The sequence below is a fragment of the Neovison vison genome, chromosome 11 (genome assembly GCF_020171115.1).
Source record: "Neovison vison isolate M4711 chromosome 11, ASM_NN_V1, whole genome shotgun sequence".
Taxonomy (NCBI): Eukaryota; Metazoa; Chordata; class Mammalia; order Carnivora; family Mustelidae; genus Neogale; species Neogale vison.
The window spans coordinates 207,182,355-207,200,598 of NC_058101.1; the positions used below are offsets into that span (position 1 = coordinate 207,182,355).

The window sequence follows — 18,244 nt, forward strand, 5'->3', positions numbered from 1 at the left end:
GTGACCCACATGACTGCAGGGTCTGAGTGCGCTCCCACCCACGCCTCAAAGAGTCTGGTGTGGGTGCCAGTGGGCGGTCTCTAGGACCACAGCCTTCCACAACCAGCCACAGAGTCTGAACACTCCCAGCCCACATCTGAGAGAACCCCACATGATACATTGTTAGGATCCCTCGGTAGCAGCCTTTGATGACCTGTGTCACCACTGGGTCTGAGCACACCCTGCATGGGCCTGAACCCCAGACAGGAAAGACAGCCACCGGAAGTGAGATCCCCATACCAATACCACTCCTGGTTTAGTACCAAGGGGGTGCAGAGACAAGCAGGGACCACTGGGATGGTGGCTGGGGGTGCGTGCTGCCTGTGGGAGGTTGCACTACTCAGCAGAGTTTGCAGAGGGGGATTCTGTGTATTCTGGACCACCTAGAGGGGAACAGAATGAGGGTTCTCTCTGAGGTGGAGGTCTGTGTGCACACAAATTCTTTCTTTGCTATGACCCTCTGAAAAGCTGCAAAAAGCCACCAAAGAACAAAAACCTTCAGAGAACAAAATCCTGAAATCGGTTTCCACAGAACCCAGCACCTTGATAACCTACAGAGAGACTCAACCTAACCAAGACTGATGAGAGAATATCACAGCAGGCCCCTCCCCCAGAACGCAAGCCAAAAGAATGAGAAGACCACCACCACAGGGTCCCTATAAAACTATAAAGCCCCAACATCAGGGAAAAACAATGTATTAAGCTCCCAGTATTGCCACAAAACCTGCATATTTCATAATTACAACTTTTCTTTTTTTAAATCCATTCTCACAACCTAATCTTAATTCTTTTAACCTACTTACTATTACAACTAGAGATTTAATACAACATATTCCATAATAACTTTTTAACTTGCACTTTTTCATATATATACTTGTGTTTTTCTTTTTTTTTCTTTCTTTTTTTGATAATATATATATAAATATAAGCTTCAAGGTAATCCTTTTTCCCCATTCAATACAACCCTTATATATAAACCACTTTAAATTTCCCCTTATCTCTGGGAATTGAGTCCTTTAACAAAGAAATCAAGACATACCCAGGAAGAACCAAAATAACTTTCCTCTCCCACAACAAATTAAACCTACCCCATGCACAAGAAGGGAAATAATCAAAATTAGAGCAGAGATCGATGAGTTAGAACCAGAGATACAGTAGAACACATCAGTGAAACTAGAAGCTGGCTCATTGAAAGAGTTAATAAGATTGATAAGCCACTGGCCAAACTAATCTAAAAGAAAAGAGAGAGGACTCCAATTAACAAAATTATGAATGAAAGGGGAGAGATCATCACTAACACCAAGGAAATAGAAATAATCACCAGAAATTATTATCAACAAATTGTAATTGAAAAATGTTCCATGCTCCTGGATTGGAAGAACAAATATTGTGAAAATGTCTATGCTACCTAAAGCAATCTACATATTTAATGCAATCCCTATCAAAATATCATCCTTTTTTTTTCAAAGAAATGGAACAAATAATCCTAAAATTTGTATAGAACCAGAAAAGACCGTGGTGAAAAAATAATGAATACTGTTTTTCTGAAAATAAATAAATTGGAAAAAAAAAGAAAAGACCTCGAGTAGCTGGAGGAATATTGAAAAAGAAAGCCAACGTTGGTGGCATCACAATTGCAGACTTCAAGCTCTATTACAAAGCTGTCATCATCAAGACAGTATGGTACTGGCACAAAAACAGACACATAGATCAGTGGAACAGAATAAAGAGCCCAGAAACAGACCCTCAACTCTATGGTCAACTGATCTTCGACAAAGCAGGAAAGAATGTCCAATGGAATAAAGACAGTCTCTTCCACAAATGGTGTTGGGTAAATTGGAGAGCCACATGCAGAAAAATGAAACTGGACCATTTCCTTACACCACACATGAAAACAGACTCAAAATGGATGAAGGACCTCAATGTGAGAAAGGAATCCATCAAAATCCTTGAGGAGAACATAGATACCAACCTCTTCGACGTCAACCGCATCAACTTCTTTCAGAAACATTGCCAAAGGCAAGGGAAGCAAGGGCAAAAATGAACTATTTGGACTTCATCAAGATCAAAACCTTTTGCACAGCAAAGGGAACAGTTAACAAAACCAAAAGACAACTGACATAATGGGAGAAGATATTTGCAAATTACATTTCAGATAAAGGGCTAGTATCCAAAATGTATAAAGAACTTAACAAACTCAACACCCAAAGAACAAATAATCCAATCAAGAAATGGGCAGAGGACATGAACAGACATTTCTGCAAAGAAGACATCCAGATGGCCAACAGACACATGAAAAAGTGCTCCACATCACTTGGCATCAGGAAATACAAATCAAAACCGCAATGAGATCCCACTGCACACCAGTCAGAATGGCTAAAATTAACAAGTCAGGAAATAACAGATGCTGGCGAGGATGCAGAGAAAGGGGAACACTCCTACACTGTTGGTGGGAATGCAAGCTGGTGCAACCACTCTGGAAAACAGCATGGAGGTTCTTTATAAAAAGTTGAAAGTAAAGTTACCCTATGACCCAGCAATCACACTACTGGGTATTTACCCTAAAGATACAAAGGTAATGATCCAAAGGGGCACCTGCACTGGAATGTTTATAGCAGCAATGTCCACAATTGCCAAACTACGGAAAGAATCTAGATGTCCATCAACAGATGAATAGATAAAGAAGATGTGGTATGTATATACAATGGAATACTATGCAGCCATCAAAAGAAATGAAATCTTGCCATTTGCAACAAAGTGGATGGAATTAGAGGGTATTGTGCTTAGCGAAATAAGTCAGTCAGAGAAAGAGAACTATCATATGATCTCCCTGATATGAGGAAGCAGAGATACAATGTCGGGGGTTTGGGGGGTAGGAAAAGAATAAATGAAACAAGATGGGATCGGGAGGGATCCCATCAGAGACTCTTAATCCATCAGAGACAAACCATCAGAGACTCTTAATCTCACAAAACAAAATGAGGGTTTCTGGAAGGATGGGGGTAGGGTGAGGGTGGTGGGGCTAGGGACACTGGGGAGGGTATGTGCTATAGTGAGTGCTGTGAAGTGTGTAAACTTGGATATTCACAGACCTGTACCACTGGGACTAATAACACATTATATGTTAATAAAAGAAGAAAAAGAAGGAGGAGGAGGAGGAGAAGTAGTTGTTGTTCAGACCAATATCCCTGATGAATATGGATGCCAAGATTCTGAACAAGATCCTAACTAATAGGATCCAACAGTACATTAAAAAGATTATCCACCATGACCAGATGGGTTTTATCCCTGGGATGTAAGGGTGGTTCAACATTCACAAATCAATCAATGTGAGAGAACAAATCAGTAAGAGAAGAAAGAAAAACCACATGGTTCTCTTAACTGATGCAGAAAAAGCATTTGACAAAATACAGCATCCATTCCTGATTCAAATGCTTTTAAGTATAGGGATAGAGGGAACATTCCTCAACTTCATGAAATCCATCTATGAAAACCCACAGCGAATATCATTCTCAATGGGGAAATGCTGAAAGCATTCTCTTGGAGATCAGGAACACGACAAGGATGCCACAGTTGTTCAACATAGTACTAGAGGTCCTAGCAACACCAATCAGACAACAAAGAGAAATAAAAGGCATTCAAATTGGCAAAGAACAAGTCAAACTCTCTCTCTTCACAGATGACATGGTATTTTATATGGAAAGCCCAAAAGACTCCACCCCAAACTATTAGAACTCATACAGCATTCAGTAATGTGGCAGGATAGAAAATCAATGCAAAGAAATCAGTTGCTTTCTTTTTTTTTTTTTTTTCCCAATTTATTTATTTTCAGAAAAACAGTATTCATTATTTTTTCACCACACCCAGTGCTCCATGCAAGCTGTGCCCTCTATAATACCCACCACCTGGTACCCCAACCTCCCACCCCCCCGCCACTTCAAACCCCTCAGACTGTTTTTCAGAGTCCATAGTCTCTCATGGTTCACCTCCCCTTCCAATTTACCCAAATTCCCTACTACTCTCTAACGCCCCTTGTCCTCCATGCTATTGGTTATGCTCCACAAATGAGTGAAACCATATGATAATTGACTCTCTCTGCTTGACTTATTTCACTCAGCATAATCTCTTCCAGTCCCGTCCATGTTGCTACAAAAGTTGGATATTCGTCCTTTCTGATGGAGGCATAATACTCCATAGTGTATATGGACCACATCTTCCTTATCCATTCATCCGTTGAAGGGCATCTTGGTTCTTTCCATAGTTTGGCGACTGTGGCCATTGCTGCTATAAACATTGGGGTACAGATGGCCCTTCTTTTCACGACATCTGTATCTTTGGGGTAAATACCCAGGAGTGCAATTGCAGGGTCGTAGGGAAGCTCTATTTTTAATTTCTTGAGGAATCTCCACACTGTTCTCCAAAGAGGCTGCACCAACTTGCATTCCCACCAACAGTGGAAGAGGGTTCCCCTTTCTCCACATCCTCTCCAACACATGTTGTTTCCTGTTTTGTTAATTTTGGCCATTCTAACTGGTGTAAAGTGATATCTCAATGTGGTTTTAATTTGAATCTCCCTGAGGGCTAATGATGATGAGCATTTTTTCATGTGTCTGATAGCCATTTGTATTTCTTGATTGGAGAAGTGTCTGTTCATATCTTCTGCCCATTTTTTGATGTGTTTGTCTGTTTCGTGTGGGTTGAGTTTGAGGAGTTCATTATAGATCCTGGATATCAACCTTTTGTCTGTACTGTCATTAGCAAATATCTTCTCCCATTCCGTGGGTTGCCTCTTTGTTTTTTTGACTGTTTCCTTTGCTGTGCAGAAGCTTTTGATTTTGATGAAGTCCCAGAAGTCTATTTTCGCTTTTGTTTCCTTTGCCTTTGGAGACGTATCTTGAAAGAAGTTGCTGTGGCTGATATCGAAGAGATTACTGCCTATGTTCTCCTCTAAGATTCTGATAGATTCCTGTCTCACGTTGAGGTCTTTTATCCATTTTGAGTTGATCTTTGTGTACGGTGTAAGAGAATGGTCGAGTTTCATTCTTCTACATATAGCTGTCCAGTTTTCCCAGCACCATTTATTGAAGAGACTATCTTTTTTCCACTGTATATTTTTTCCTGTTTTGTCGAAGATTAATTGACCATAGAGTTGAGGGTCCATATCAGGGCTCTCTACTCTGTTCCACTGGTCTATGTGTCTGTTTTTATGCCAGTACCATGCTGTCTTGGTGATCACAGCTTTGTAATAAAGCTTGAAATCAGGTAAGGTGATGCCGCCAGCTTTATTTTTGTTTTTCAACGTTTCTTTTTTTTTTTTTTCCCCAATTTATTTATTTTCAGAAAAACAGTATTCATTATTTTTTCACCACACCCAGTGCTCCATGCAAGCTGTGCCCTCTATAATACCCACCACCTGGTACCCCAACCTCCCATCCCCCCCGCCACTTCAGACCCCTCAGACTGTTTTTCAGAGTCCATAGTCTCTCATGGTTCACCTCCCCTTCCAATTTACCCAAATTCCCTACTACTCTCTAACGCCCCTTGTCCTCCATGCTATTGGTTATGCTCCACAAATGAGTGAAACCATATGATAATTGACTCTCTCTGCTTGACTTATTTCACTCAGCATAATCTCTTCCAGTCCCGTCCATGTTGCTACAAAAGTTGGATATTCGTCCTTTCTGATGGAGGCATAATACTCCATAGTGTATATGGACCACATCTTCCTTATCCATTCATCCGTTGAAGGGCATCTTGGTTCTTTCCATAGTTTGGCGACTGTGGCCATTGCTGCTATAAACATTGGGGTACAGATGGCCCTTCTTTTCACGACATCTGTATCTTTGGGGTAAATACCCAGGAGTGCAATTGCAGGGTCGTAGGGAAGCTCTATTTTTAATTTCTTGAGGAATCTCCACACTGTTCTCCAAAGAGGCTGCACCAACTTGCATTCCCACCAACAGTGGAAGAGGGTTCCCCTTTCTCCACATCCTCTCCAACACATGTTGTTTCCTGTTTTGTTAATTTTGGCCATTCTAACTGGTGTAAAGTGATATCTCAATGTGGTTTTAATTTGAATCTCCCTGAGGGCTAATGATGATGAGCATTTTTTCATGTGTCTGATAGCCATTTGTATTTCTTGATTGGAGAAGTGTCTGTTCATATCTTCTGCCCATTTTTTGATGTGTTTGTCTGTTTCGTGTGGGTTGAGTTTGAGGAGTTCATTATAGATCCTGGATATCAACCTTTTGTCTGTACTGTCATTAGCAAATATCTTCTCCCATTCCGTGGGTTGCCTCTTTGTTTTTTTGACTGTTTCCTTTGCTGTGCAGAAGCTTTTGATTTTGATGAAGTCCCAGAAGTCTATTTTCGCTTTTGTTTCCTTTGCCTTTGGAGACGTATCTTGAAAGAAGTTGCTGTGGCTGATATCGAAGAGATTACTGCCTATGTTCTCCTCTAAGATTCTGATAGATTCCTGTCTCACGTTGAGGTCTTTTATCCATTTTGAGTTGATCTTTGTGTACGGTGTAAGAGAATGGTCGAGTTTCATTCTTCTACATATAGCTGTCCAGTTTTCCCAGCACCATTTATTGAAGAGACTATCTTTTTTCCACTGTATATTTTTTCCTGTTTTGTCGAAGATTAATTGACCATAGAGTTGAGGGTCCATATCAGGGCTCTCTACTCTGTTCCACTGGTCTATGTGTCTGTTTTTATGCCAGTACCATGCTGTCTTGGTGATCACAGCTTTGTAATAAAGCTTGAAATCAGGTAAGGTGATGCCGCCAGCTTTATTTTTGTTTTTCAACGTTTCTTTTTTTTTTTTTCCCCAATTTATTTATTTTCAGAAAAACAGTATTCATTATTTTTTCACCACACCCAGTGCTCCATGCAAGCTGTGCCCTCTATAATACCCACCACCTGGTACCCCAACCTCCCATCCCCCCCGCCACTTCAGACCCCTCAGACTGTTTTTCAGAGTCCATAGTCTCTCATGGTTCACCTCCCCTTCCAATTTACCCAAATTCCCTACTACTCTCTAACGCCCCTTGTCCTCCATGCTATTGGTTATGCTCCACAAATGAGTGAAACCATATGATAATTGACTCTCTCTGCTTGACTGATTTCACTCAGCATAATCTCTTCCAGTCCCGTCCATGTTGCTACAAAAGTTGGATATTCGTCCTTTCTGATGGAGGCATAATACTCCATAGTGTATATGGACCACATCTTCCTTATCCATTCATCCGTTGAAGGGCATCTTGGTTCTTTCCATAGTTTGGCGACTGTGGCCATTGCTGCTATAAACATTGGGGTACAGATGGCCCTTCTTTTCACGACATCTGTATCTTTGGGGTAAATACCCAGGAGTGCAATTGCAGGGTCATAGGGAAGCTCTATTTTTAATTTCTTGAGGAATCTCCACACTGTTCTCCAAAGAGGCTGCACCAACTTGCATTCCCACCAACAGTGTAAGAGGGTTCCCCTTTCTCCACATCCTCTCCAACACATGTTGTTTCCTGTTTTGTTAATTTTGGCCATTCTAACTGGTGTAAGGTGATATCTCAATGTGGTTTTAATTTGAATCTCCCTGAGGGCTAATGATGATGAGCATTTTTTCATGTGTCTGATAGCCATTTGTATTTCTTGATTGGAGAAGTGTCTGTTCATATCTTCTGCCCATTTTTTGATGTGTTTGTCTGTTTCGTGTGGGTTGAGTTTGAGGAGTTCATTATAGATCCTGGATATCAACCTTTTGTCTGTACTGTCATTTGCAAATATCTTCTCCCATTCCGTGGGTTGCCTCTTTGTTTTTTTGACTGTTTCCTTTGCTGTGCAGAAGCTTTTGATTTTGATGAAGTCCCAGAAGTCTATTTTCGCTTTTGTTTCCTTTGCCTTTGGAGACGTATCTTGAAAGAAGTTGCTGTGGCTGATATCGAAGAGATTACTGCCTATGTTCTCCTCTAAGATTCTGATAGATTCCTGTCTCACGTTGAGGTCTTTTATCCATTTTGAGTTGATCTTTGTGTACGGTGTAAGAGAATGGTCGAGTTTCATTCTTCTACATATAGCTGTCCAACTTTCCCAGCACCATTTATTGAAGAGACTGTCTTTTTTCCACTGTATATTTTTTCCTGTTTTGTCGAAGATTAATTGACCATAGAGTTGAGGGTCCATATCAGGGCTCTCTACTCTGTTCCACTGGTTCAATGTTTCTTTAGCGATTCGGGGTCTCTTCTGATTCCATACAAATTTTTGGATTATTTGCTCCAGCTCTTTGAAGAATGCCGGTGGAATTTTGATCGGAATGGCATTAAAAGTATAGATTGCTCTAGGCAGTATAGACATTTTAACGATGTTTATTCTTCCGATCCAAGAGCATGGAATGGTCTTCCATCTTTTTGTGTCTTCTTCAATTTCTTTCATGAGTGTTCTATAGTTCCTCAAGTATAGATCCTTTACCTCTTTAGTTAGGTTTATTCCCAGGTATCTTATGGTTCTTGGTGCTATAGTAAATGGAATCGATTCTCTAATTTCCCTTTCTGTATTTTCCTTGTTAGTGTATAAGAAAGCCACTGATTTCTGCACATTGACTTTGTATCCTGCCACGCTGCTGAATTGCTGTATGAGTTCTAGTAGTTTGGGGGTGGAGTCTTTTGGGTTTTCCATATAAAGAATCATGTCATCTGCGAAGAGAGAGAGTTTGACTTCTTCATTACCAATTTGGATACCTTTTATTTCTCTCTGTTGTCTGATTGCTGTTGCTAGGACTTCTAATACTATGTTGAACAAGAGTGGTGAAAGTGGGCATCCTTGTCTTGTTCCTGATCTCAACGGGATGGCTGCAAGCTTTTTCCCATTGAGGATGATATTTGCTGTGGGTCTTTCATAGATAGATTTGATGAGGTTCAGGAATGTTCCCTCTATCCCTATACTTTGAAGCGTCTTAATCAGGAACGGATGTTGGATTTTGTCAAATGCTTTTTCTGCATCAATTGAGAGGACCATGTGGTTCTTCTCTCTTCTCCTATTAATTTGTTGTATCACATTGATTGATTTACGAATGTTGAACCATCCTTGTAGCTCAGGGATGAATCCCACCTGATCATGGTGGATAATCTTTTTAATGTGCTGTTGGATCCTTTTGGCTAGGATCTTGTTGAGAATCTTAGCATCCATATTCATCAGTGATATTGGTCTGAAATTCTCCTTTTTGGTATGGTCCTTGCCTGGTTTGGGGATCAGGGTAATGCTGGCTTCATAGAAAGAGTCTGGAAGTTTTCCTTCTGCTTCAATTTTTTGAAACAGCTTCAGGAGAATAGGTGTTATTTCTTCTTGGAAGGTTTGGTAGAATTCCCCAGGGAATCCGTCAGGTCCTGGGCTCTTGTTTTTTGGGAGATTTTTGATCACTGCTTCAATCTCGTTATTAGATATCGGTCTATTCAGGTTGTCGATTTCTTCCTGGTTCAATTTTGGTAGTTTATATTTTTCCAGGAATGCATCCATTTCATCAAGGTTGCTAAGCTTATTGGCATATAACTGTTCGTAGTAACTTCTGATGATTGTTTCTACTTCCTTGGTGTTAGTTGTGATCTCTCCCCTTTCATTCATAATTTTATGAATTTGGGATTTCTCTCTTTTCTTTGGGATTAGTGTAGCCAGTGGCTTATCGATCATATTGATTCTTTCAAAAAACCAGCTTCTAGTTTCATTGATACGTTCTACTGTATCTCTGGTTTCTCCCTCATTGATCTCAGCTCTAATCTTGATGATTTCCCTTCTTATGTGTGGAGTTGGTTTGATTTGTTGTTGATCCTCCAGTTCTTTAAGGTGTAGAGACAGCTGGTGTGTTCTGGATTTTTCAATTTTTTTGAGCAAGGCTTGGATGGCTATATATTTTCCCCTTAGGACCGCCTTTGCTGTATCCCATAGGTTTTGGACCGAAGTGTGTTCATTCTCATTGGTTTCCATGAATTGTTTCATTTCTTCTTTGATCTCCTGGTTGAACCAAGCATTCTTAAGCAAGGTGGTCTTTAGCTTCCAGGTGTTTGAGTTCCTTCGGAACTTTTCCTTGTGATTGAGCTCCAGTTTCAAAGCATTGTGATCTGAGAATATGCAGGGAATAATCTCAGTCTTTTGGTATCTGCTGAGTCCTGATTTGTGACCCAGTATGTGGTCTATTCTGGAGAAGGTTCCGTGTGCACTTGAGAAGAATGAGTATTCTGCTGTTTTAGGGTGGAATGTTCTGTATATATCTATGAGGTCCATCTGGTCCAATGTGTCGTTCAATGCTCTTGTTTCTTTATTGATTTTCTGCTTCGATGATCTGTCTAATTCTGAAAGAGGCGTGTTAAGATCACCTACGATTAGTGTATTCATATCAATATGACTCTTTATCTTGATTAACAGTTTTCTTAAGTAATTGGCTGCTCCCATATTGGGAGCATAGATAATTACAATTGTTAGATCATCTTGGTGGATAGTCCCTTTAAGGATTATGTAGTGTCCTTCTGTATCTCTGACTACAGTCTTTAGTTTGAAGTCTAATTTATCTGATATGAGAATCGCTACCCCAGCCTTCTTTTGAGTCCCATTGGCATGAAAGATGCTTCTCCACCCCTTCACTTTCAGTCTGCGTGTATCTTTAGGTTCAAAATGGGTCTCTTGTAGACAGCATATGGATGGGTCCTGTCGTTTTATCCAATCTGCAACCCTGTGCCGTTTTATGGGTGCATTGAGGCCATTCACATTGAGAGTGATTATTGATAGATACGTTTTTATTGACATCGAGTTACCTTTGAAGTCTTTCTTTCTGTAGACTGTCTCTATATTTCTGTTCAATGCTATTCTTGGGATTTTTCCTCTTTTATAGAACCCCCCTTAATATTTCCTGCAGTATCGGCTTGGTGGTTGCATAGTCTTTTAAGTCTTGCCGGTCTTGGAAACTCTTTATCTCTCCATCCATTTTGAATGTCAGTCTTGCTGGATAAAGTATTCTTGGCTGCATGTTCTTCTCATTTAGTGCCCTGAATATATCTTGCCAGCCTCTTCTGGCTTGCCAGGTCTCTGTGGACAGGTCTGACGTTATTCTGATGGGCTTCCCTCTGTAAGTAAGGAGCCTCTTTGCCCTGGCAGCTTTCAAGAGATTATACCTACAATTATAATTTCTCAATTTGACTATCAGGTGTCGTGATGTTTTTTTGGAGTTATAATCTTGGGTGGAGACCGTTCAGCCTCTAGTACATGAACGCTGGTTTCATTCGCGAGATTCGGAAAGTTTTCATGAAGGACTTGTTCCACAACATCTTCTAGACTTCTTTCTTTCTCCTCCCCTTCAGGAATTCCAATAATTCTGACGTTGGAACGCTTCATGGCATCATTTATTTCCCTGATTCTGCTTTCGTGGGATCTAAGCTGTTTGTTCCAGGCTTCCTCCTGATCCTTTCTCTCTATCTGTTTGTCTTCCAGATCACTAATTCTATCTTCTGTCTCAGTTACCCTAGCTTTGAGAGAGTTTAGATTGGATTGGAACTCATTGAGAGCATTGTGGACCTCCTCCCTGGTAGCTTTAAGCTCCGCCCTAACATTGTGAACATCCTGTCTGGTCGCTTTCAGTTCGGCTCTAATCAATTCTGTTTGGTCATCCATGGCTTTCTCCAACCTAGCTATTGCCTGGATAATTGTTAGCCTGAATTCTCTTTCCGACATATTGTCTATGTTGATAGCCGTTAGCTCTGTTGCGGAAGGTCCATCCTCTGTATTTTTCTTCTGTTGGGCATTCCTCCTCCTAGTCATTTTGGTGGGAGAAGACTGAACAGATGTAGCTGGATGTATCAACTCTGGTGCAGTCAAGGTGCACCCTGGAACACTTCCTGATCTCCGTCTCAGAAGCCTCAGTCTGGGTGCAGAAGCTGAATAAATTCCCCCTTGGATGCTGGCAGTGCAGGTTCCAAGTTAAAGACCCTGGGGGCGCAGGATCTTTTGCTCGTCCCCAAAGCCAAGGCAGTGGCGGCTGTCTGGGAGCTCCTGACCGCCAGAGACGTTCCAAGCAGCGATCGCACACTGAGATTTTGCCGCTGGCCGGGGCTGGGTGTGCCCGGCTTGCGCGCACCTCTTTTCAGAGGCGGCTGTGGGTCGGGCGCGCGTCTGGAGCACTGAGAACGGGGCGCTGGTCCGTAAGCCGCAGGCTGGGCTTTTGCGCGCCTCTGTCCGGGGAAGAGTTTCGCGGGTGCGAGGCTTAGACTTTGAAACAATGGCCCGGGTCAAGAAGCGCCCCAGGGCCTTAGAAACCCAGGAGAGCTGGAGCGACGTGCACGCGCATCTCAAGCTTTGTGGCAGGGCTAGCACGCGTTCTGCAGACCAGCTCCCATCCCCTCACAGGAGCCGGAATCCCGCGCTCTGGGGCACGCTGGCGGCTTAGGGACCAGGAGCCGGTTTCTCCACCGCACTCTCTCTGCCTCCACGCCGGGGAGGCCGTCTGGGACCGGGGACTCAAGCCCCTGTCCCTAGCCGCCCCGATTCCCACAGTTTGCCCCCGCGATCCTTTGCTCTTTTGGAGTGCTTTCAACCAGTCTCCGAGTTAATGCTGGTCCCCAGACGCAGGGCACTCTCGCTCGTATCGGGGTATTACTTTTGCACCGTCGCCTCTGGTGGCTCCCTCCCCCTTTTGTTTATCTTCCGATATCAGTCCGCTGTTCCCATTCCGCTTTACCTGCTCACTGGCGTCTTCTGCCCCTGTAGAGATCCAGACGTGTATAATTCTGATCTCAGGCTGATTTCATGGGTGATCAGAGTTCTTTGGTAGGTAATCAGCTCACTTTGGGGTACCAGCTGAAAAGACGCCTCTTCCTAGTACCCCGCCATCTTGTCCCCCCCACACCATTAGTTTTTAAGCTAACGTTCCATTATTCATTGTTTACATAGAACACCCAGTGCTTTATAATTCATTAACATTTAAAAAATACAAAAATAAGTGAACTTAGAGCTATTTTAAGTGCTGGTCAAATGTAATATAATTTACACTGAATTTTTTATATTTAGGACTAGTTGGAAGATGGGGTTTTTTTTAAGTTTCTGTCATTGTAAAGAAAGCTGGTCTCATATTAAATGTTCATACTGCAATAAAAATGCCTTTCTGATAACCAAAGTCTGAAGTTATCCTATAGAAAATATATCATATATATGATGTATTTTTACCTCCCTGGAATGCACCAAATATAAGATTCAGTCAAAGTAAAATAGTAATTAACTTACTGAGATTATCCCTTGGGGACAGCTCCACCAAACCCCTTCGTCTGAACTCAGTGTTTACTTAAACACCAACCACCCTGAATAGCCTTGCTCCCTTGTGCCTGGGCAGCACTGGCTGCACTTTGAGTGTCATGGGCTTTGTGGGAAGTGAAAATGTCCCTGGAGTCTATGCCCCCTGTTCAGCCTTGTATGAATGCATCTTAGTCCTCTCCTTGCCTGAAAATTTCTGAGCTACCAGCTTGACTCTAAAACAAAGATGCTTGGTCTTGGGATTAATGAGATTTGTTCCTACTGACCAAGAGCATCAGAGCAGCTCTGGTGAGTGAAGTTTGTTTATATTTTATGAAATTTATAGCCATCCTCCTGAAGCACATAGTGCATGATTTCCCCTCATAGCTCATTCATTTCTTGAAATATGTTCATGATGTTTATTTACCTGTGATTCCTCCTGAATAGCTCCAGAAAATCCACAAATGACCACCAAAATGGTAAATTCAATGTGTTTTGTTGTTATTTGAAATTTCCTTTCTTAAATAAGTGATGCTATTGTAGCTTTTTCTTCTAAAACATCTCTTTCACTGGCTCTGTGATATTACTCTTTGCTGCTGGTTCTCTCCTTCCTCTGTGACTATTCTTCCTCACTTTCTTTGGCTGGTCCCTCTCATGCATATCACTTGAAACTTGATGGTATCTAAATATCATTCTCTGTTCTCTTTTCTGTCTTTTTTCCCCTAGAAATATTCTTTTAAGTGTCATCTAAAGGAGTCAGATTAACTGCTTTTCTACATGATTTTCACATGGTGCTGATTTACTACATGATTTTCTGAACTGGTGGTGTTGAGTTCCAGACCCTCATATGCAACTTCCAGGCCAGCACACAGTCACCTTGACTGGGTCTCTCTCATAACAGTCATCTCTTCTCCAAGCTGTCTCCCTGTCTCTGTTATATGACATCCTCTCTGCACATCCATCAGCCATAAGGATTTTATCTGCTCATTTTCTCTTGTAATTGTTACCTCTAGTTTTCACACCTATAGAGTAGATCAAACCTTCATCATCTCTGGCAATATTTCATCCTTCAGTTAGGGTTTTTTTTTTAATTTAATTTTATCTTTTAAAGACTTTTTAAAATTTATTATTTGATGGAGAGAGACAGCAAGAGAGGGAACACAAGCAGGGGGAGTGGGAGAGGAAGAAGCAGGCTTCCTTCTGAGCATGGAGCCTGATTCAGGGCTTGATCCCAGTACCCTGGGATCATGACCTGAACCAAAGGCAGACATTAATGACTGAGCTACCCAGGCACCCCTCATCCTTAAGTTTTATGCTTTTCCAATCCAATGTCCATGTGTTTGCCAGGAACTTCCTAAAACTTAGTTTCAGTGAGCTCTCAAAGTAAATGACAGCAAAACAAAAAGATACTAGCTCAGTGATTTTCAACCTCTTTCCATGGTTAGGGATTCATCAATGGAATAAATCACAGTAACTGGTGGAGTAACTCAAGTAAGTTGATAGTACTGTGTAGAATTGAAATCAATCATGTATGTACCCAGCTAAGTATTTACTTAGTGCTGTTATGTTAGGTTCCATTGCCAAAGTTGGAAGAATGGACAGAGATGGTGAAGGAATTGTCTCATGGTGAAGAAACCAGTGCAAATGGATTGACCTTTCAACATGTCCACAGATTTTTAAAAAGGAGTAAAAATCAGAAGAGTAATTCTGACACCCAGAATGATTTTCTCATCCTATAGTAATCCACTTAACATAAAGAGTGACATCAGCCAACCCTCTAACAATTATGTTACATGTGGTATTAAGGTTTTGTTTGTTTGGTTGGTTGGTTGGTTACTTTAGGAACTGGGCACTCACTATCTGATATATTTCAAGCCCTATAGAAAAAGAATAAATAATTGTTTATTCTTATTTTAAGAGTCACAGTAGAGATAATACTGAAAAGGCATATACTCCACTATTTAGCATTCTGCCTACAACATAGTAAGAACTAAGTGCATTTTTAAAACTTCATTATTGGGGCACCTCGGTGACTCAGTGGGTTAAGCCTCTGCCTTCGGCTCAGGTCATGTTCTCAGGGTCCTGAGATTGAGTCCTGCATCGGGCTCTCTGCTCAGCAGGGAGTCTGCTTCCCCTTTTCTCTCTGCCTACTTGTGATCTCTGTCAAATAAAGAAATAAATTATTTAAAAAAAAAAGAAAACCTCATTATTTTTTCAAATGAACTTTATTGAACATATCTGAGTTCAAATAATCCTAAGGTTTTAAGAACTACAAGGACAAGGCATCATCAAACAGTTGTGAGATCTCTCAATTTCCCAACCTCAGGACTCAGTGCTTAGTAACAGTAGTGTCTGCATGTTACAACTTTGAGGTTTATTTCACTGTTTAAGCTTGCTCTGGGAAGTTCATTACAACCAAACTTCATTATTGAAAAAATGCTGAGTGCCTTTCAGAGGTAAGGAATATGACTCCTTAGAAGGAACATTGTCCCTACATCTGGACTGTTCCTAGACCCATTTACAAGATGGTACAAACAACCTCATTTTAGATGGTTTCTAATTCATTGATCTCTGCTATATGGTTAATGAAGGAAGCTTTACTGCATCATTGTAATCCTAAAGTATTGTGTATAAGATGTAATAATATTAGTATATTGGCAAAATCCTCAATGAATTTGTTGACTGGAAGTACTTCATTGTCCCCATCAATTTCTCACCTTTGACAATCCAAACTGTGCTCCAGAAAATTCTAGTAACTTTTTGATCTGTGTGAAGGCATTGATCACATTTAGGGGTTATATTTTTTAATAATACATAAAGATTTTTCTTTTTTATTATATTAGTCATCATACAGTACTTCGTTAGTTTTTGATGTGGTGCTTCATGATTCATTATTTCTGTATAATATCCAGTGGTAAAGATTTTTCTAAGTTAAATGTTACCTAATCACTATGGGAATAAATTTTTCTCAATTTCTGTAGCTCTATGCTGAGTGCACTATTATTTGACATACAGATATACTAAATATCATACATTCTCTCTTATTGTTGCTTGGCTCCCTAAACAGAATCATACTTGTCTTCAGTGTGACCATGGCCAACTTGACATCCATGAGTGGATTCCTCCTCATGGGGTTTTCTGATAACCATGAACTTCAGATTTTACATGCATTGCTGTTTTTGGTGACATACCTGTTGGCCTTGACAGGCAACCTCCTCATTATCACTGTAACCAGCTTGGATCATCGCCTCCAGTCCCCCATGTATTACTTTCTGAAGCACCTCTCTCTTCTGGACCTCTGCTTCATCTCTGTCACAGTTCCCCAGTCTATCGCAAATTCACTTATGAACAATGGTTACATTTCCCATGGCCAATGCATTCTTCAGGTGTTCTTCTTCATAGCTCTGGCTTCATCGGAAGTGGCCATCCTCACAGTAATGTCTTATGACCGGTATGCCGCCATCTGTCGGCCCCTGCAGTATGAGACCATTATGAACTCCTATGCTTGTAGGCAGGCAGTGACAGCAGTGTGGCTTGCTGGGGGCCTCTCTGGGCTCATGCACACAGCTGTGAACTTCTCCATACCTCTCTGTGGAGAGAGAGTCATTCATCAATTCTTCTGTGATGTTCCTCAGATGCTGAAACTAGCCTGTTCTCATGAATTCATCAATGAGATTGCAGTGGCTGCCTTCACAACCTCAGCAGCATTCATCTGCTTGGTCTCCATCGTGCTCTCCTACATTCGCATCTTCTCTACTGTGCTGAGGATCCCATCAGCCGAGGGCCGGACCAAAGTCTTCACCACATGCCTACCACACCTGTTTGTAGTCACCTTCTTCCTCTCCACTGCAGGCTTTGAGTTTCTGCACCCCCCTTCTGACTCCCAATCAGCTATGGATCTCATGTTCTCCATATTCTATACGGTGATACCACCAACACTCAATCCAGTTATCTACAGTTTAAGGAATGAAGCCATGAAGGCAGCTCTGAGGAAGGTGCTGTCAAAAGGAATTTGCCCAGAGAAAGATATATTTAAAAGCCATTTTTAAATTCTAAATAAACATAAAAATAAAAGCTACTGTCATTGCACTTCAGATTATAAGAGTATAGGTCTGATTTACTCCCAGAACTCCTTTCTAACCTTTCTATTCTTCTCAAAATCTGATTCATCAAAATTTAAGATATTATGCTATTAAGTGTTGTGGTCTTGTTCCTCCAATTAAAGTGTTATTTTAAGGCATCTTTTAGGATGTGTGTGTGAGAGAGAGACAGAGAGAGAAAGTAATGACTTTAGGGCTTGGCCAGCATAATTTAGTGTTGGTTTTTAAACTATAGAAAGAGCCGAGATGCCCTTCAACGGACAAATGGATAAAGATGTGGTCCATATATATAATGGAATGTTACTCAATCATCAGAAAGGATGAATACCCAAGTTCTGCATCAACATGGATGAGACTGGAGGATATTTTGCTCAGTGAAATAAGTCAAGCAGAGAAAGTCAATTACCATATGGTTTCACATACTTGTGAAACATAAGGATTAACACGGAGGATATTAGGAGAAGGAAAGGAAAAGAGAAGGATGGAAATAAGAGGGGGAGATGAACCATGAGAGACTGGACTCTGAGAAACAAAATGAGGGTTTCAGAAGGGAGGGGGTTGGGGGAGGTTGGGTGAGCCTGGTAGTGGGTGTTAAGAAGGGCACGTATTGCATGGAGTACTGTGTGTTGTACATAAACAATGAGTCTTAGAACACTGCATCAAAAACTAATGATGGGAGGGACAAGATGGCGGGGGAGTAGGAGGAGGCACCTTTTCAGCCGGTACCCCAAAGTGAGCTGATTACCTACCAAAGAACTCCATTCACCCATGAAATCAGCCTGAGATCAGAATTATACACGTCTGGATCCATACAGGGGCAGAAGACACCAGTGGGCCAGTAAAGC

At 41.3% G+C, this 18,244-nt stretch overlaps 1 protein-coding gene across 1 annotated transcript; it reads left to right on the top strand.

Annotated features, from left to right (window-relative positions):
• Nucleotides 1–16,369: 16,369 nt before the first annotated feature.
• On the top strand, nucleotides 16,370–17,343 carry LOC122889189 (olfactory receptor 14J1-like; the record flags this gene model as incomplete). Its single annotated transcript, XM_044224102.1, is given in 2 exon segments — nucleotides 16,370–17,305; nucleotides 17,307–17,343. Coding segments are annotated over 2 exon segments (951 nt in total), but the record flags the coding sequence as incomplete, so codon positions are not given.
• Between the last annotated feature and the right edge of the window lie 901 nt (nucleotides 17,344–18,244).